Genomic DNA, 17,334 nt, shown 5'->3' with positions numbered 1-17,334 from the left:
AGAAGGGGTTTAGCAGGGGAAGAGCTGCCCTGGTGACCTACAGAAGTAAGGGTGCTCCATGGCTTCGCGGGCCGTGAGTCGCGTCTGGTGGTCATAGCGCAGCAGCTTGTCCAAGAAGTCCAGCGCCTCGGTGCTGACCAAGTGTTGGTTCTCACTATGCACAAAGCGTTCCCACCGCTTGCGGGAATGTCTGTCCCAGAAAGAGAGCAGAGAGAGAGAAAGAGATTTTAAGGCCATGTGCTCCCAGAGTGGTTCTCAAGACCCTAGGCGTAACCACAGAAACCTCTTCTCTCAGAGGGGCTCTGGGACGCTTGCCAGGCGCACCTGCCGAGGATATCGTTGAAGCGAGGGTCCAGTTCAATGTTGTACTTGTCAATGTAGTCGTAGAGGTCCTCTGTGCCCAGCACCTTGGCGATCCGCACCAACTGGGGGGAAACAAAGGAAGGGTAACATCAAGGACAATATTGTTGCAGCAGTCCAGGAAGGGAAGGATGGAGAGAAGCATTTTCTCAAAGAATCTGGAGAGTGGGAATAATGCCATTCATTCAGGAATTCATTCATTCAGGGGGCTCAGGAATTACAGCCGGCCCTCGCCTTACGCGGGGATCCATTCTGGATCCCTCCGCATAAGGCGAATTCCGCCTATGCTCAAGCCCCATTGGAAATAATGGGGCTCGTGTGCGGCGGCATGGCAGTGCGGTGGCGCACGCACCATTCAATTGAATGGGACACACCACCCCTTCTGCCCCATGGCTTGAGCACATAAGCTCGTCTGCGTAAAGCGCGCCCGCGTATGACATGGGTGCGCTGTATTTGGGGCTCATTACATAAGAACGTATGAGAGCCAGCATAGTGTCATGACTGGAGCACTAGACTACAACCCTGGAGATCAGGGTTCAAATCCATGCTTGGCACGGAAACCCATTTGGTGACCTTGGAAAAGTCGCACTCTCTCAGCCTCAGAGGGAGGCAAAGGCAAACGCCCTCTGAAGAAACCTTGCCAAGATAACCTCATGACGGGTTCATCTTAGTCAAAAATGACTTAAATGTACACAGCAGCAGCAGCAGCAACAACAATAACAACAGATCAAACCAGGTTAAACTCAAGGCCTCTAAGTCCAACGTTTTCTTTGCACAACAGAGAAGCAGTTATCCGTAGTGCAGTGGTTTGAGTGTTGGACAAGGACCCTGGGAGAGCAGGGTTCAAGTCCCATGGAAACCACCTCAAGGACTTGGGTAAGTGCTCTTGGATGCAGCGCTCAAGATTTCCCCGCTGTTTGGTGAGAGTTTTGGGGCCAGGTGATCTGGGCCTTAGTCTTTCCTGAGCCTTGAAACCCCCAGGCTAGCCAATGGCCCATGGTCAGTTTCTCTCTTCCTTACAGGAGGGCAAAGGTAAATTCCCTCTGAACAAATCTGGCTATGAAAACCCTATGATAGGTTTGCCATAAGTCAGGAGCCAAAACTGAAGGTGCATAAATAACAACAAAACATACATTCCAAGCAACAGAGAATGTAATCAGAGGCTGGGAATGTGTCCGTGAGGATAAAAATTACCCTCCTTGCTGAACGTATATGTGCCCAGGTGGACACACTGCCGTCTGTGGGCACCCCATGGACCCTAAGGACAACCTCCCACCTCAAACCCATCACATCAGGTCTGGATAAGAAGGAAAGAAGCCCAGGAGAAATGTGGAATTCATGCAAGCAATCAAAGTTATTCCTAGAAGCTTGTGGGAATAATCCCCCCCCAACACACACAGAGAAATGAACCTCAGAAAACGACCAGGGAAGGGGCAGTCATCCGCTAGCACAGTTGATCGATTAAGGCATCAGAATGAATATCGACAATTACTTGTTTATATTCTATTTTTCTCCCAAAACTGGAACTCAGGGCAGCTAGTTGTTGTTGTGTGCCTTCAAACTATTTTCAATTTATAGTGACCTTATCATGGAGCTTCCTTGGTAGAATTTGTTCAGAGGGAGCTTGCCTTTTCCTTCCTCTGAGGCTGAAAGACTGTGACTCGCCTAAGGAAACCCAGGTGGTTTCCACTGCTATATAAGGACTTGAACCCTGGTCTCTCGAGTTGTAATCCTGCGCTCAGACCACTACACCACACTGGCTGTCACAAGGCAGGTTACTGACATGAGAACAATACAGATATAAGCCCATACAAGTGGAAAGGTTATCGAGATGCAATGAAACTATGTACACAATCAAAAATTGTTGCAGACAAACCCTTTACAAAAGCAAAAGACATAAACCAGCCACCTTGGGTCCCATTTTGGGAGAAGGGTGGCATATAAATAAAGCAAATAAATAAATAAATGATGAATCCAACTCTGCTAAGGACCACATTCCCTCGCCCTTCCATCTAGGGCACAGAAAGGGAAAGGGCCAAAGGGGTCACCTGGCCAGCCTCACCTGGTCGTAGTTGTCGTGGCCGTGGAAGAAAGGCTCCTTGCGGAAGATCATACTGGCCAGCATGCAGCCCAGGCTCCACATGTCCAGGCTGTAGTCATACATCTACACGAGAAAGACAGGGAGAGAACAGAAGAGCTATCAAGCCAGCTGGTACGATATATCCAGAAACAGAGGAGGTCACCCTTAGAGGAAATGATCCCCTCTTCACTTTGCAGTAGGGACCCAGGCAGAGAATGGCATCATTCCACTGTGCCCACCCCTCAACTACCCACAGCCAGTTTTCCCTCTCTGCTGTTTGGCAGGATGGGCTTTTGACCATCCCATTGACCCACTCCATCTGCTCTCCTTCACAGACATAGGCACCGAAACACCACTACTCCTCCTAGATTCAGTTGTCTTCCACCAAAGACACAGCAGTCTGCAGGCATCCCCTGCCATCTCTATCCACCCACACTTGCTCCCAAAGTGACATCCTTGGATCTCACAGCCATCACTTCTTTTTTTGATCAAAAGGAGTGTGGTTCACTTTGGCTGGTCACCCCACTCCACCCTCCGTGATCATTTCTTGGAAACTGCAAAGCAGCTGTCCTGGGTCTTTGGCCACATTCCTTCTCAGCCTAGGCTTCTGGGAAGTGGGTGGCACCTGTCTGGCATTTAGCAGGTCCCTGTTTCAACACCCACCATCTCCACTTAAAAAGATGAGCACCACCGCACACCCTGGAAAGCCACTACTGCGGTCTGAGGAGACATACCAGGCTATGAATGGAGAAGCCCAATCTATGTCCATCTCCTCTCTGTCCCTGCCCAGAATGGACAGGTTTGCTGGTCCGCTCCCAGACCCTGGCTCCTTGTTGGTGGGTTAACCATCCACCTCAAGGGCATCCTGGCTGGCATTCAGCAATGAGCCTACCTGGTAGTCCACCAAGAGCTCCGGACCTTTGAAGTACCGGGAGGCCACCCGGACATTGTATTCCTGTCCTGGATGGTAGAATTCTGCCAGACCCCAGTCTATCAGGCGCAGCTGCAAAAGGCAGGGAAAGGAGAGACAAAGAGAAACCCTAAGCAGGCAAAAATCAAAACAGAGACTGAATGGCCATCTGTCAGGGATGTATTGATTGAGAGTTCCTGCATGGCAGAGGGTTGGACTGGATGGCCCTTGGGATCTCTTCCAACTCTAGGATTCTATGATCTATGGTTGGGACAGGAAGGCCACCCCACATTCACTTTGCTGTGTTCCTCCTTGAGGAAGTGGATGCTTGGAATAACTCTCAGGAGGAGCCAAAGCCTCCCCTCCACCAAGGAGATGATCCAGGACCAGATCGAATTCGACTGACAGCAAAGAGCAAATGCAGAGAGGACCTATTGCTTGCAGTTGAAAACAGGAAAAGGTGGTGTATGCCATAGGTGCTTTCGAACCTTCACTGGCTTCTTCATAAGGCAAGGTGTTATAAACCAAACAGGAGAACACCTTTCCTGATGAAGAAGTCAGTGAAGGTTCGAAAGCTTGCAACATGTATATTGTGCATTTTGGCTGGCCAATAAAGGTGGCACTGTTTGGTGGATTTTTTATACTTATAAAACTTTGGGCAACACAAACACTTAAAATTGTACTTTTCTAGCAACAAACCCTTGACTGAATCTACATTACAATTATTCCTTTAATTTGTCAATTGGGCTGAAAGTGTGTCCTCAAGCAGCCCACTGGCTCAGAGAACGACACACCCTGAGCTTTGGGTCTGGTGCTTGTCTTGTCTGCTGCTCCTCCTAGGAAAAAAAGAACTCGAGAAGGATCCATCCTGTCCCCTCTTTGCAGTGAGGAGAGGCTGCCAAATAGAGAAATTTCTCAGAGGAACTGCAAATGTAGTGTTACTCAATGGCCTTCGTAGTCATGCTCAAGGATCATTTTGAAATTCCTCCTGGACAGAAAATTGAAGGACATTTTGGAATTCCTTCTGGACAGAAAAGGGAAATGCAGGACACATCCTGGAAAAGGAGGATGTTTGGTCACTCTGAGGAGGGCAGTTGTGTGGTGCACAAGAGAAGGCCTCACACTGCAGTGCTTTTCTAAGTGAGGCGACCCAGTAACCTCTGTCCAGAAATGGACTCACCTTCCTGTGCTCGTGGTCTATCATCACGTTGTGTGGCTTGACGTCCCGATGCATGACCCCCATGCTGTGGCAGTAATCCAGCGCCTGAGGAGGTAAGACAACACCATTACACAAAACAGGAAGAGAAGCATCACCTCACCCCTGGCCTCAAGACTGTGCATTGCAAGCACAGAGACATATGGAAGCAGCAGACTGATTGAAGGCAACCAATGTGTATGTACATCCATGCTCAATTTACATCCATGCATAAAGGCACCACATGCACAATGCCGCTTCTGCAACTGTGAAGTGGGAGCGGATGCTCTGCATGAGACAAAAACATCCAGCCCCTTCTGTAAGGGAACTTGAGGCCCATATGGAGACACTCACAGGCTTCCAAGCACTAAACTGCAAGTGCAAAATTATGCATAATTTTAAAGCCATTAAAATACTTTAAAAAGCTACCTTAATAAATAAACATTAAAGGTCCAGGATGTCTGTTGAGACCCAGCCAGTTATTAAACAGATGGGATGAAAAAGGCAGAGGTCTGTGTCTGGACAGTTGTGGAGCAGTGTCTTGCCTGGGATCAGTTGCCCACAGTTGTGTGGCAAAGAGTGGGGAGTCTCCACAAGGAGGAAAACTTTACTCTTCAAAAGGGTTGCTGGGCCTTTGGCTGTACAGCGGGCCACTGGGATCCACTGAGGTTTGGTTGCAGGTCCCCCGTGGATACTAAAATCTGCATCTGCTCAAGTCCCATTAAATGCAATCATATATAAAATGATCTCCCTTATGTAAAATGTCAAAACCAAGGTTTGCTTTTTGGAATTTATATATTTTAAACATATTTTCAAGCCGTGGAGGCTTGAATCCAGGGATAAAGAATCCGAGGACAGGGAGAGATTATTGTCATTGGCCCTGTCATGGGCTTAGACTGCCCCCTACTGGAAGGAGAGCCAAAGGGGAGCAACCCTTCATAGGGGATGGTTAGCATTTGGTCAGGAAAAGGGTGGTCCACAGGATGGACCCCACTTTGCAGACCCTGAAGCCTCCTGAAGACTCACCAGCCCCATTTGTATACAGTCGGCCCTTCTAATACACAGATTTTTATACACAGATTCAAGCATCCATGGTTTGAAATTTTTACTTTTTAAAAAAAAATTAGTAAGTTTATTCACACAATTACATAAACAAATAAACATATCAAAACATCATCCAACAAAAAACATCTTTTTTGAACATTTTCAAATATCAAACCTTGATTTTCCAATTTTTATAAGGGACACCATTTTGCTATGTCATTATATTTAATGGGACTTGAGCATCCACGGATTTTGTTATCCACGAGGGATCTTGGAACCAAACCCCAGCGGATAACGGATAACAAGGGCCCACTGGACATTGTGGGTGACTAGCCAATGCATAAAGCACCCGCCACCCCTTTTCTCCCCTCAACTGCTTACCTTCAGGATTTCATACATGTAGAATCGGATGTCAAAGTCTGAGAGCGTCTGATACAATTGCTGTGAGGAGGGAGGAGGGAGGGAGGAAAAAACATTGTCGAAGGGGGGTTAGAAAGGCAGCCTCAATTCTGCCAGGAATGTGCAAAGCAAGCACTCCAGGAGACTGAAAGGCAGGATATAAACTTAATGAACAAACTAAGTAATAGCAGAACCCTTATGTGTTTGCCAGTGAATCTTCACACTCAACCACACAGATCGGGAATCCCAGCAGAGGCTCTGAGGTCACAGGGTTGCAACCAAGTCTGAGGCTCTTGCTCATGTTGAAGCCTCCGTGTCAGAGGTGAGGTGTTGCCCACATTGCTCTGCATTAACCTTTGGCTCTTTACTAAATGCTGCAGGTCTGTTTTGGGAGAGGGAGCAACCTCCAGGCCTGCTCTGGGCTACCTGAGCCCCCACCCACCACCAGCAATTCAGAAAATGAAGGCTGATCCAGGATGGGTGCCTCTCGGACTCCCCGGACTTCAGTTACATGCCTTCTCTTGCCCTGGGCTCAAAACAAGCTCTCACTCCAAACCAGAGACAGCTTAGCTTGTCTGCCATGATTGAAAAGGAAGGAAGGGAGAAGCCTGAGGACTAACTAAATGAGAGGCAAAAGGCTGCCTCTCTGTCCCAAGAGGTCCTGCCTGTTCCATGGCTACCATAGCAGCCTAAGAAAGGAAACAGCACACATGTCTCAACCACAGAGCAGTTTACAATGCAAGCTCTTAACATGGACATGGCAATGCAAGCTGAAAGGAAAGCAGCTTCACTAGGCTTTTTTAAAGCCACCTCCCTTCCCCATACAGCTAAACCACCTGCATGGGTTGTACTGCCATGGGCATACTGATGTATGCTGCCCCAGGCAAATGCTATAGCAAGAGGCAACCCTGAGGACATCAGAGGGAAAGGGATGGGCTTAGTCAAAACCTGGCTCACCCCCCATACCACGCTCAGGTACACCTGTCATCCACTCACCTTAAAATCTGTGTTGTTGACATGCTCAAAGACCAGGGCAGGTGTCCGGGACTGCGCCGCCACACATTCCGGGGCAGGAGAGAGAAAACAGAAAACAACAAAGTTTAATTTCACACCAGAAATAGTCATGAGATCATGGAGTTGGAAGGGACCCCAAGGACTATTTAGTCAAACTCTCTAGTGGTGCAGAAATGAAACACACAACTGCCAGAAATCCAAGATCTTCAGCAGAGGATCTGTTGTGTGTCCCAGCAATAAGAGCTTTTTGCCTAGCAGCACCCCGAATGAAGTACTCCCTGTTTGAGCTCCTGGTGGGCAACTAAAATCGTGCTGCATGGCCATTAGAAGGAGCATCTTAAATGTTAGAGAGGTTTGGCAATGGAACCAGCTGCCTAGAGAGGGGATAGGGTCTCTTTCTCTACATGTCTTCAAAGAGTGGGGATGCTAGATCCTGCATTGAGCAGGGGGATGGTCCTGCTGGCCCCTTCCAGTGCTAGGATTTGATGGCTGTTCTTGATCAATTAAAAATAAAAGAATGTCATCAGCATACAAATTAATAACATTATATGGCTATGAACTGTAATACCCTTGATCACAGAATCATAGAGCTGGAAGAGACCTCAAAGGCCACCCAGTGCAACTCCCTGCCATGCAGGAATACACCATCAAAGCAGTCCCTAGCCCTGGCTCAGTGCAAGGGAATCCTGGGAATTGTAGTTTGTCATGGCTCTGACAGAGTAAGCAAAATGTCTTTAAAAACTACAGTTCCCAGAATTCCCTAGCATTGAGCCAGGCAGTCAAAGCAGTCTCAAACTGGATTATTGTGTGTTTATGACCTTAATCTCCAAGGAAAGGTCTGGTGGCAGCACTACTGTTACCACTGCACTGGGAAGAGGAGGCAAATCTGGGTAGAGCCCAGGCACATACCTGGCCCCATTTTTTGCCAGAGCCCCAAAGGCTTTCATAAAAACCCATTGTTTTGACTTGGCACATCAGACCTCTAAGAGGAGCTATTCCGCAAACATAAGGCCTTGCTTCCACAACCAACCCCACTGGCAGAAGAAAGAGAAGGGCCTTGCAATAGACCTCTATCCTCAGGGCAGGTTTATGCAGGTTTATGCAGCAAGGAGAGGCACTCCTTCAGACATTAATCTTTCAATCGGTCTTCTCATTTCCTACACAGCACCTATGCGCTCACGGATGTTGCACTACAGGCAATCAAGTGCAGACACATGACTTCTTACCACAGGGTCTTTGACTATGTCTAGAAGGCTGATAATGTTGGGACCCCCTCGGAGGTTTTCAAGGATCTTGATTTCACGCTTGATTTTCTTCTTTTTTACTGGCTAGGGAAGGCAAGAGAATTATACAGAGGTCACAGCGCAGCCTTTTGAGACCTATGTCTTTCAAACTGAGCAACCAGAGCACACTTCCCAGTGCGCCCTCAGTGCACTGTATCTTAATGCTCCAGGGCCTTTGGCTGCTGAAAAATCTGGCCGTTCCACATGAAGATCCCTCCAACCCTTGCAGTCCACAATGACCCTGCTGTGTCCTGCCAGGAAAGCTGCCTGGGAGGGGAGGTTTTGCACTCTGTCTGCCTCTGCTGGGTGGCACCACAAGGAAGTGCAACACTGCCCCTTTGCCAAGCAAGTGGGGATGGCACAGGAGGGCTGGCCTAGCATTGTTTTTCAAGAAGCAGCCTGAGAAATAAGTAACCAGTGAGTTTTGAAGAAACCGAAACTGCCTAGGAGTGCAGAAGGACAAAGGGAAGGAAAGTGCTTGGGGACAGGATGTGCTGCCAAGACCTTGCTAGGTCTCGACACAAATAGCTCAACTCCAGCCACAGATCCACAGAGTGAGCCTGTGAGTGCGTCTTTGGCCAGCCATTATCCATCACATGATGAGGATGGAGGCAATTAGGACTGTGGAGACACTGTGCATGTTCTGTAGGGTCATGGCTGTTAAATGAATCTTCCTGGCGTTTGGCACAGAGATCGCAGCATCTACACTTAATAAAAAATAATAAAATTTTTATTTATATCCCGCCCTTCTAGAAATCAGGGCGGCTTACAGCATGGATTAAAATACAATCAATATACACATTAAGAGTTAAAATGCAATACAATAATTATACAGAAAAGTAACCAACAAAAGCCCCATAGCCCAACCTCTTGGCCACGGAAGAGGAGGGAGGCCCACAGGATTTTATTCGGGGAATGCCTGTTGGAACAGGAAGGTCTTTAAATCCTTCCTGAATTGGGCCAGGGTGGTAGACGAGCGGAGCTCGGTGGGCAGCATATTCCAAAGGGCTGGGGCAGCTGTGGAGAATGACCTCCGTGTAGTGGAGGCCAACCTAGCCCCAGGCACCTTCAGTAATTGCTGCCCAGACGTTCTGAGGGTGCGAGGCGGAATGTATGGGGAGAGGCGGTTCTTCAGGTATCCCGGGCCCAAGCCATTTAGGGCTTTATAGGTAATTACCAACGCCTTATATTGGGCTCGGAAGCGAATGGGCAGCCAGTGGAGGTCTTTCAAAACCGGTGTTATATGGCTGGTCCTGGAAGCACCAGTGACCAGCCGGGCTGCCATATTCTGCACCATTTGCAGCTTCCGAGTTTGGTATAAGGGTTGCCCCATGTAGAGTACATTGCAGAAATCCAGTCTCGAAGTTACCAGAGCATGTACAACAGTTTCTAGGTCCCTCTGGGCCAGGTATGGGCGCAGCTGGCGAATCAACCGAAGCTGATAACAGGTGCTCTTGACCGTGGCATTCACCTGAGCAGTCAGGTGAAGCGACGAGTCAAGAAGCACCCCCAGACTGCGCACGGAGTCCTTCACAGGGAGCGTGACCCCGTTCAGGACAGGTGGAACCACCTCCATTCCTGGACCAGGGGAGCCTATCACTAGTACCTCCGTTTTCTCTGGATTCAATTTGAGTCGGTTTTCCCTCATCCAGCCCATTACTGACTCTAGACAGGCCACGAGAGGAGAGACTCCATCCCCGGTCACTGCATCAGTCGGAGACATAGAGAAAATAATTTGGGTGTCATCAGCGTACTGATAACCCCACGCCCCATGTCTCCGGATGATCTCTCCCAGCGGTTTCATGTAAATGTTAAATAGCATGGGAGACAGAATGGCTCCTTGAGGGGCCCCAGTTTTAAGGGGCCTCTCATCAGAGCACACGTCTCCCAGCTGCACCATCTGGGACCTCCCGGAGAGGTAGGAACGGAACCACTGGAGCGCAGTGCCCCCAATCCCCACCTCTGCCAGGCGCCCCAGAAGGATACCATGGTCTATGGTATCGAAAGCCGCTGAGATGTCCAAGAGCACCAACAGGGACACGCTTCCCCCATCGATGCTCAGACGGAGATCATCGACCAAGGCGACCATGGCAGTCTCAACCCCGTAGCCCGCCCGGAAGCCAGTTTGAAATGGGTCCAGATAATCCGTTTCATCCAAAACCGCCTGAAGCTGGATCGCAACCGCCCTCTCGATCACCTTTCCCAAGAACGGTAGCAGCGAAACAGGCCGATAATTATTATGAACCAGGGGGTCAAGGGAGGGCTTTTTTAGGATCGGTTTTACAATGGCCAATTTAAGATCCGATGGAAATAGCCCATCCCTCAGAGATGTATTAATTATCCGGCGTAACAACAGTGTTACCGCCGGACCCCCCTGGGCTGCTAACCACGAGGGGCAGGGATCAAGAGAGCAGGTTGTTTTCCGAACACTTCCGATGATCTTGTCCACATCCTCGGTACTCACCAACTCAAACTGATCCAGTTTAACATAGTCCACAGAGGCTCTGGACACTTCTACTCTAGGTTCTGCTGTAATGTCGGCGTTCAGACCTTCGCTTATACGAGAAGTTTTATCCACAAAAAAGTCGTTAAACATGTCGCAGCAGGCCTTAGAAGGTTCAAGGATCTGGTTCAGGGTGGGAGGGAGCTGAGTTAGCTCCCTAACCACCCTGAACAACTCTGCCGGACGCGACTCAGCGGACGCAATACGAGCACCATAGAACGAATTCTTTGTTGCTCGTATTGCCTCTCCATAGTCCTTTAACAATTGGTCTAGGAGAGTCTTGTCGTTTAAGCGAAGGTGTTTCCGCCAACGGTACTCTAGCCGTCGCAGGACCCGCTTCCTTGCCCGGAGATCTTCCGTATACCAGGGCTTACATTTGGAAGCGGGCCTGAGAGGGCGCTTGGGAGCGATCCTGTGTATAGCCCTAGAAAGTCCGGTATTCCAGATACCGGTAAGGGCATCAACAGAGTCGCCGTCATTTCCAACCGTGAGCCCCTCTAAGGCTTCTTGGAACCTCTCAGGTTCCATCAGCCTTCGAGGGTGGACCATCCTAACAGGTCCACCACCCCCGGGGGGGATCTGGGTAGAAGCCTTGATTTTCACCTCTACCAGGAAGTGATCTGTCCATGACAGGGGGGAAACATTAGTTATTTCCACCCACGGATTTTCCGCATCCGAACAGAAGACCAAATCGAGAGTATTACCCGCACAATGCGTAGGACCCTGTATCAGCTGGGACAGGCCCATGGCCGCCATGGTATCCATGAATTCCCGAGCCGCACCGGGTGGAACATGGCTGGCCGTGAGGGAGATGTTGAAGTCGCCCAGGACAAGAAGCCTGGGCGTCTCCAGCATCAGCTCAGCGACCAGCTGTGTCAGCTCGTTAAGGGAGTCCGCTAATGCACGGGGTGGCCGATACACTAACAGAATCCCTAGACTGTCCCTAGCCTTTAGGGTCAGGTAAATGCACTCGATATAGGAGGTCTGTCGGATGTGGTTCCTGGTGAGGGACACGGTGTTCCTATGTATCAAGGCCACACACACACCCCCGCCCACCTAACCTGCGCTGATCCTTCACTGAGAACCCAGCGGGCAGGGCCTGAGCCCACACCGCATCCCCTTCAGGCCCCAGCCAGGTCTCGGTAATGCAAGCCAGGTCACACTTAGAGTCCTCCAGCAGATCCTGGAGGATGTGGGTCTTGTTGTTGACAGACCTGGCATTGCACAGGAGCAGCGACAGGGTTTGTGGCACGGTTGGAGTGACCCTCAGGTCCTTCTGGTTGGGAGGGGGACAGGAAGGCGGGATAGATATGATGCATCTATCACGCCTTCCCCTGGAACGCCAGTCCCTTCTCCCACCGTCATACCTCCCCCTGCCCCACACAACCTCAATTGGAGCCCCGCTCGCAAAGATGTTATCCCCGGCCCAGGCATCCCCCGCTTCCCTATCCTCCCCCCACTTTCCTATGGCTATTAAAGGAGCAGGGGTTAGCCACCACAGGCATCCCCTGCTCCCAGGCTAATCCAAAGCCTCTTCGCCCAATAAAAGCTGCGCAATTGCGCAGCTCCGCAACAACGGAGCTCCCCAGTCCGTGGGCGGCACTCCCGGGGCGGTGCGCAGATGCGCACCTCCGACACCCCGGGAGGAGACCGCCCGGCCGAAGGCGCAGCTCTGGTGGCGTCGGTGGTCCGGCGAGAGGCAGAAGGGGGCGTGTCAAGGAGGGACCGGTTGCCCGGCTTTTGTACCCGCCGCTCTCACCTGGCGGGCTCCTCCCTGCTTCCCCCCAGGTGTTCCTTAAAGGCCCACTCGCTTCCTGGCCGCCAAACGCCAAAGCCAGAAGCCAAGCCCAGAGTCTTAAGGGGGTCCTGCCGCGGAGCTCCCCAGTCCGTGGGCGGCACTCACTTTGTAGAGAAAGGATAGCATGATGTGCGGGGAGGAGGAACTGATGCCAAAAGGCGGCCCAAGGACACAGAGGGGCATCACTCAGGCCTCTGACTAGTTTCTAAAACCGCAGTGGAGGTGGCCTGACCTTTTGCAACTGGAAAGAATTAACCTGAAAAAAAGCGGAGAGCCGTAGGAGTCCAGGGTCAGGTCATCGCAACAGGCTTCCTTAGCCACTGCCAACAATAGTCCAGTATCACCACTGAAATAATATGTTTCAAGGGTTCAAGAGAGTTTACATGCACTGCCTCAGCAACCTTTACAAGACTGGGTACTGGATTGTTGCTGCCAGTGGCTAACTCTCCACAAACCCTCCTGCAGGCCGCTCCCTCCCACACAGCAGGCCCAAATACCTCTGTTTTCCTCTGCAGTCCCTCACTATTTTGAGAGGGAATGAGATTAAAACAGAGGTATTTGGGGGCAGTGGAGTGTGCTGGGAGGTTTATTTGTGTGTGTGTGTGTTTCCACAAGTTTCCTTGCATTGGGAGGGCATCTTTCTGTGTGGTTTTAATCATCATTTTTTAAAAGGTGTGGAATTTATAGTTTCAGGGAGGTGGCGTCAGGGGCAACAAAAGAAGGTCTAGGGTCTGCACACAGCCTGCACTTTATCTATTCCTGCTTCACAACAGCACTGCAAGGTAGACTGATATTACTACCTTCTGTGTCAAGGACCATTTTGGAACAGACTTGAGAGAACGGTTGCTTGCCCCTGGCTCTTGGCTAACATGAGATTTGAACCCAGGAACTTCCAGATTTTAGTGGCAGGCAAGAGAGAGAGAATCAGAAAGCCCCCACCACCCCATCTCCCCACGCACCTTGAGGATTTTCACCACAACTTTCTCATTGTTGGTGATATTGATGGCTTCAAAGACCTCGCTATACTTGCCACGGCCGAGTTTCCGTACAAGCTGGTAGTCATCTTGGTTGCTGTTGGAGCAAGAAGAGGGAAAGAGAGAAGAAGAAAGGGGTCAGAAGATCGCTTGCCTACCATTCCCATCTCCAGAGAGGGAAGGGTTTTACATCAACACTCCCTCACTCCGTCCTGACGCCTGTCCCTACACATTTAGGTGCTCCAAGGATGTAGCCCTATATTTTTCAGTGTTCTGTTTACCTTCCGACATGCTGGTCCATTAATGAACTGAGGGGGGAATCTCAAAAGGATGGGTTGGCCCAGCACCTGCTGCTGTGTGCAATGAGGGCCAAGATGGCGCTGAAGAGTCACACTGAGAAGAAACATGCTCCTCCAATGGTAGCTGGCCCTGACCCTTTCAAATGCGATCTGAGAGGCTGGGAGAGAAAAGGCTCTCAGAATCCCAGGACTTTGGTCCATTACAGACGGGCTAGAAAGTACGCGCAGAGCGCATACTAGGGTTAGAAAGGGGTGGTGTTTCTGCACCCCTTAACCCTAGTGCGCGCTCTGTGCGCACAAAATGGCAGCACCTTTCCACACGGCCACCGTTATGAGGACGTCATGGCCGCGCCGCCTCTATATGGGGCGGCACGGACGTGACGTCCTCTCTCCGCGCCAGGGCGCTTAGTGCGCCCTTAGCGCGGAGCAGGAAGGAGCTGTTTTGGAGCTCCTTCTTGGTTTGGTCTGCTGGGCGCAGCCTTCACACAGCTGCGCCCAGGGGACCAAAGGAGAAACGGGCCAAGCGGCTCCTTTCTCCTCCTCCCCACTGCCGCGGGGTGTCCTTGGGGCTTGAAGCCCCAAGGACACCCCTTTCCAGGCTGCGGGGAAGGGGCCTTTTGCCGCTTCTCCGCAGCCCGAAAAGCGGCGGATTGGGGCCTCAGCAGCTGCCGCTCTGGACACTGAGGCCCCGATACAGCGGGGAAAGGGGCGGGTGCAGCCCACCCCAAACAGGCGGTTTGTAACCCGCCTTTATTTACTAACCATGACCTTAGTTTTACGAAAGGAAGATGAAGATAAACACTGGAGAACTGTATTATGTTTGGTTTGCGCTGCAAGACTGACTATAGCAAACAAATGGAAACTTGAAGAACCTCCTTCAATGGAAGAGTGGCTGCAAAGAATTATTTTTGTAGCCACAAATGATTCTCTTAATTCAAGAAAATTTCTCATAATTCAAGAAAAATTGACAGATTAACACAACATGATAACTAACAAGTCAATGTACGAGGAAGAAAGGGATTGGTTACCAATATTGGAATATTGTAAGGAAAGATGGGGAATAAATAAAAACATTTCCCAGAACTAGATTTCCTAGGAGATAACAAAAATGTATTGGAGCAACAACAAATATAAAAGACAGCAAATAGTACTAGGCAAATTTAAAACTGGAAAGCAACAATTTGCATACAATAGGAGAGACAAACATAACCAAGGAGTGATATCATTTATAGTTACATATTTGAAGATTATATATGGATCTGTTTGTATGTACAGACAACCATATTTGTATTAGGAAAGTAAAATATATACTTCATACATGTGATGAAAGAAAACCATGAAAGTTGTATTGGTTAGATAGGAAAGGTGCAGCTACATATGCAACACAAAGAAAGGATACGTACTGGATATACTGTGAGGACTTGTTTGTAGATACGTAAGCTATTCTAGGTAGATGATAGAAAAACTATGCAAGACTTCTTGAGAAATCCAGTGTTCTGTATCTACATAGGAGCCTGTGGCTTCACAAAGGAAGGAGACATGCTGGATTCCAAGGAAACATCATCTTTGAATTGCAAATTGGCATTGAATTCCCCTGACTTTGAAAATCTCCCAGTGACCGCATGGCCAAAGGAAGAGATGCCAGCCTGCAGATAGCCCTCCCTGCCATCTGAACTAAGGCCAGAAACAGAAAATCCAGGCCTAGGACAAACATCTCCAATTTCTTTCTCCTGTTTGCCTGATGAAGAAGAAGCCAATGTGACTTCGAAAGCTTGCAACATGTAATTGTGCATTATGGTTGCCCCTATAAAGGTATCGTTGTTTGGATGTTATGGAAGACATACATGTATGTAACAAAATGTTCAGCTCAATCATGATTTCGGGAAGGTTGTGAATGAGAGAGTCATAATATTTTAAATCAATAAAAGTTAAATAAAAAGAATCCCGCCATGGCGAAATCCGAACCCGCAGCCGCCTTACCCCCATTCCACGACATGCGACTCGTAGTCCCAATACTCGCGGGGCCTCTGTGTGTTCACGTCTGCGTAGACTCTCGCTCGACTTGGCACTGGGCCTGACATGATGCCCCAGCGTGGTTGGTGCTCAGCACCTCGGCTGCTCTGAAAGCACAAGCAGGGAGAAGACCAGATGAAGCCAAGAGGCAGAAAGATTCAACTGTGCATGGCTTGAAAATATTCAAAAACAAGATAAATTCCAAAACCAAACCTCGATTTTGCTATTTTATGTAAGGGACATCATGATTTCACCGGGTTTAATGGGACTTGAGCATCCAGAGTTTGCTATCCATGGAGGGTCCTGGGACCAAACCCCATGGGATACCTACCAAGGGCTGCACCACTGTAAATGGATGATCAAATTGCATCTTATGGGAACATTTTCAAAACGCTTTTAGTCTGCCTTTGTTTTTAGCTGCATTTCTTTTTTAATTTTTGCAAGCTGCCCTGATTTTCAATATTGAGGAATTAGTTAAAATATTAATTAATTAATTAATTAATTAATAATACATTGGCATTACTATATTGCCATGAACCAGACGATGGATGGCCTTCCCTGCTGTCCTTTCAGTGACAGATAAAAACATTCTTGTGCCCTTGGGCTTTAAATGCTTTGTAATTTAGATTTTAAGGCTTGAATAGTTTTAAACACATTTTACATTATAAAGCTCAGCTGTTTTAACTTTTTAAATTGTTAAATTGTTTTTTTTTTCAAATTTTACATTTATACATTTTAATGCTTTTGTATTTTTTAATGTATTGTTTAAATTTGCTGTTTGCTGCCTTGAGTCCCTATAATAATAGTAATAATAGTAATAGTAATAGTAATAGTAATAGTAATAATAATAATAATAATAATAATAATAATAATAATAATAATAATAATAATAATACATGACAATGGGCAGCTCCTCCTCTGAGTTGGGAGGGCTGGCCTTCCCTGGCAGGAGAAAGAGGGAGAACCTTTCGTCTGACAGATGAAGTCCCAAAAGGCGCACAAGCACCCAGCCAAATAGCAGCTCAGAGGAGCTAAAGCCCAGCTGCAAAGCAAACAGAGAACTGGGGCAGACAAAAGGAGCTGTACGTGTGGCACATCGGCCAGAAGGAAAAGTGGACAGAACACACTAAGGAAAGCACACAAGCCTCTTCAGAGCAACCATTCATGCCAGGAAACAGCAGCAGAACTGCATGCGCTGCCAAGGCCAGTTGCTTACAGGCGGGACAAACAGAAGAGCAGCCCTGTAGCCGGATTGGACTGAAACAGGACTGTCTCTAGTCCAGAGTCCTTTTCCTAGTTGCCCCAAGGGAGCCAGCATGATCTACCCATCCAAGTGCTGGCTCCAGGAGGCCAGGGTTCAAAGGAGTCAGAAAGTGAAGACATACAACAACAACGCAGCAAGGGAGAGCCAGTGTGGTCTCATAGTTTAAAGCCCTGCATAGTCTGGGTCTTCTCCCATATA

The 17,334-nt window shown here is 48.9% G+C and overlaps 1 protein-coding gene across 4 annotated transcripts in view; it reads right to left on the bottom strand.

The window, feature by feature from the left end:
• LOC149317779 (casein kinase II subunit alpha-like) overlaps positions 1-17,334 on the bottom strand; it is a 35,236-nt gene that overhangs the window by 2,581 nt on the left and 15,321 nt on the right. For all 4 annotated transcript variants that reach the window (XM_089518194.1, XM_089518191.1, XM_089518190.1 and 1 more), the window contains 10 exons: positions 15,840-15,979; positions 13,546-13,657; positions 8,229-8,330; positions 6,985-7,035; positions 5,971-6,030; positions 4,531-4,614; positions 3,333-3,443; positions 2,423-2,524; positions 325-425; positions 42-190 (listed from right to left, as the gene is read on the bottom strand). In XM_089518194.1, coding sequence (XP_089374320.1) covers positions 42-190; positions 325-425; positions 2,423-2,524; positions 3,333-3,443; positions 4,531-4,614; positions 5,971-6,030; positions 6,985-7,035; positions 8,229-8,330; positions 13,546-13,657; positions 15,840-15,940 — 973 coding nt within the window. In that variant the 5' untranslated portion in view covers positions 15,941-15,979. The remainder of the gene's footprint in view (positions 1-41; positions 191-324; positions 426-2,422; positions 2,525-3,332; positions 3,444-4,530; positions 4,615-5,970; positions 6,031-6,984; positions 7,036-8,228; positions 8,331-13,545; positions 13,658-15,839; positions 15,980-17,334) is intronic.

This window comes from Sceloporus occidentalis, unplaced genomic scaffold (genome assembly GCF_023333645.1).
Source record: "Sceloporus occidentalis isolate IW3139 unplaced genomic scaffold, rSceOcc1.0.p SCAF_3, whole genome shotgun sequence".
Taxonomy (NCBI): Eukaryota; Metazoa; Chordata; class Lepidosauria; order Squamata; family Phrynosomatidae; genus Sceloporus; species Sceloporus occidentalis.
The sequence above is the reverse complement of the archived record's forward strand: the minus strand, read 5'-3'. Positions and strand labels throughout refer to the sequence as shown.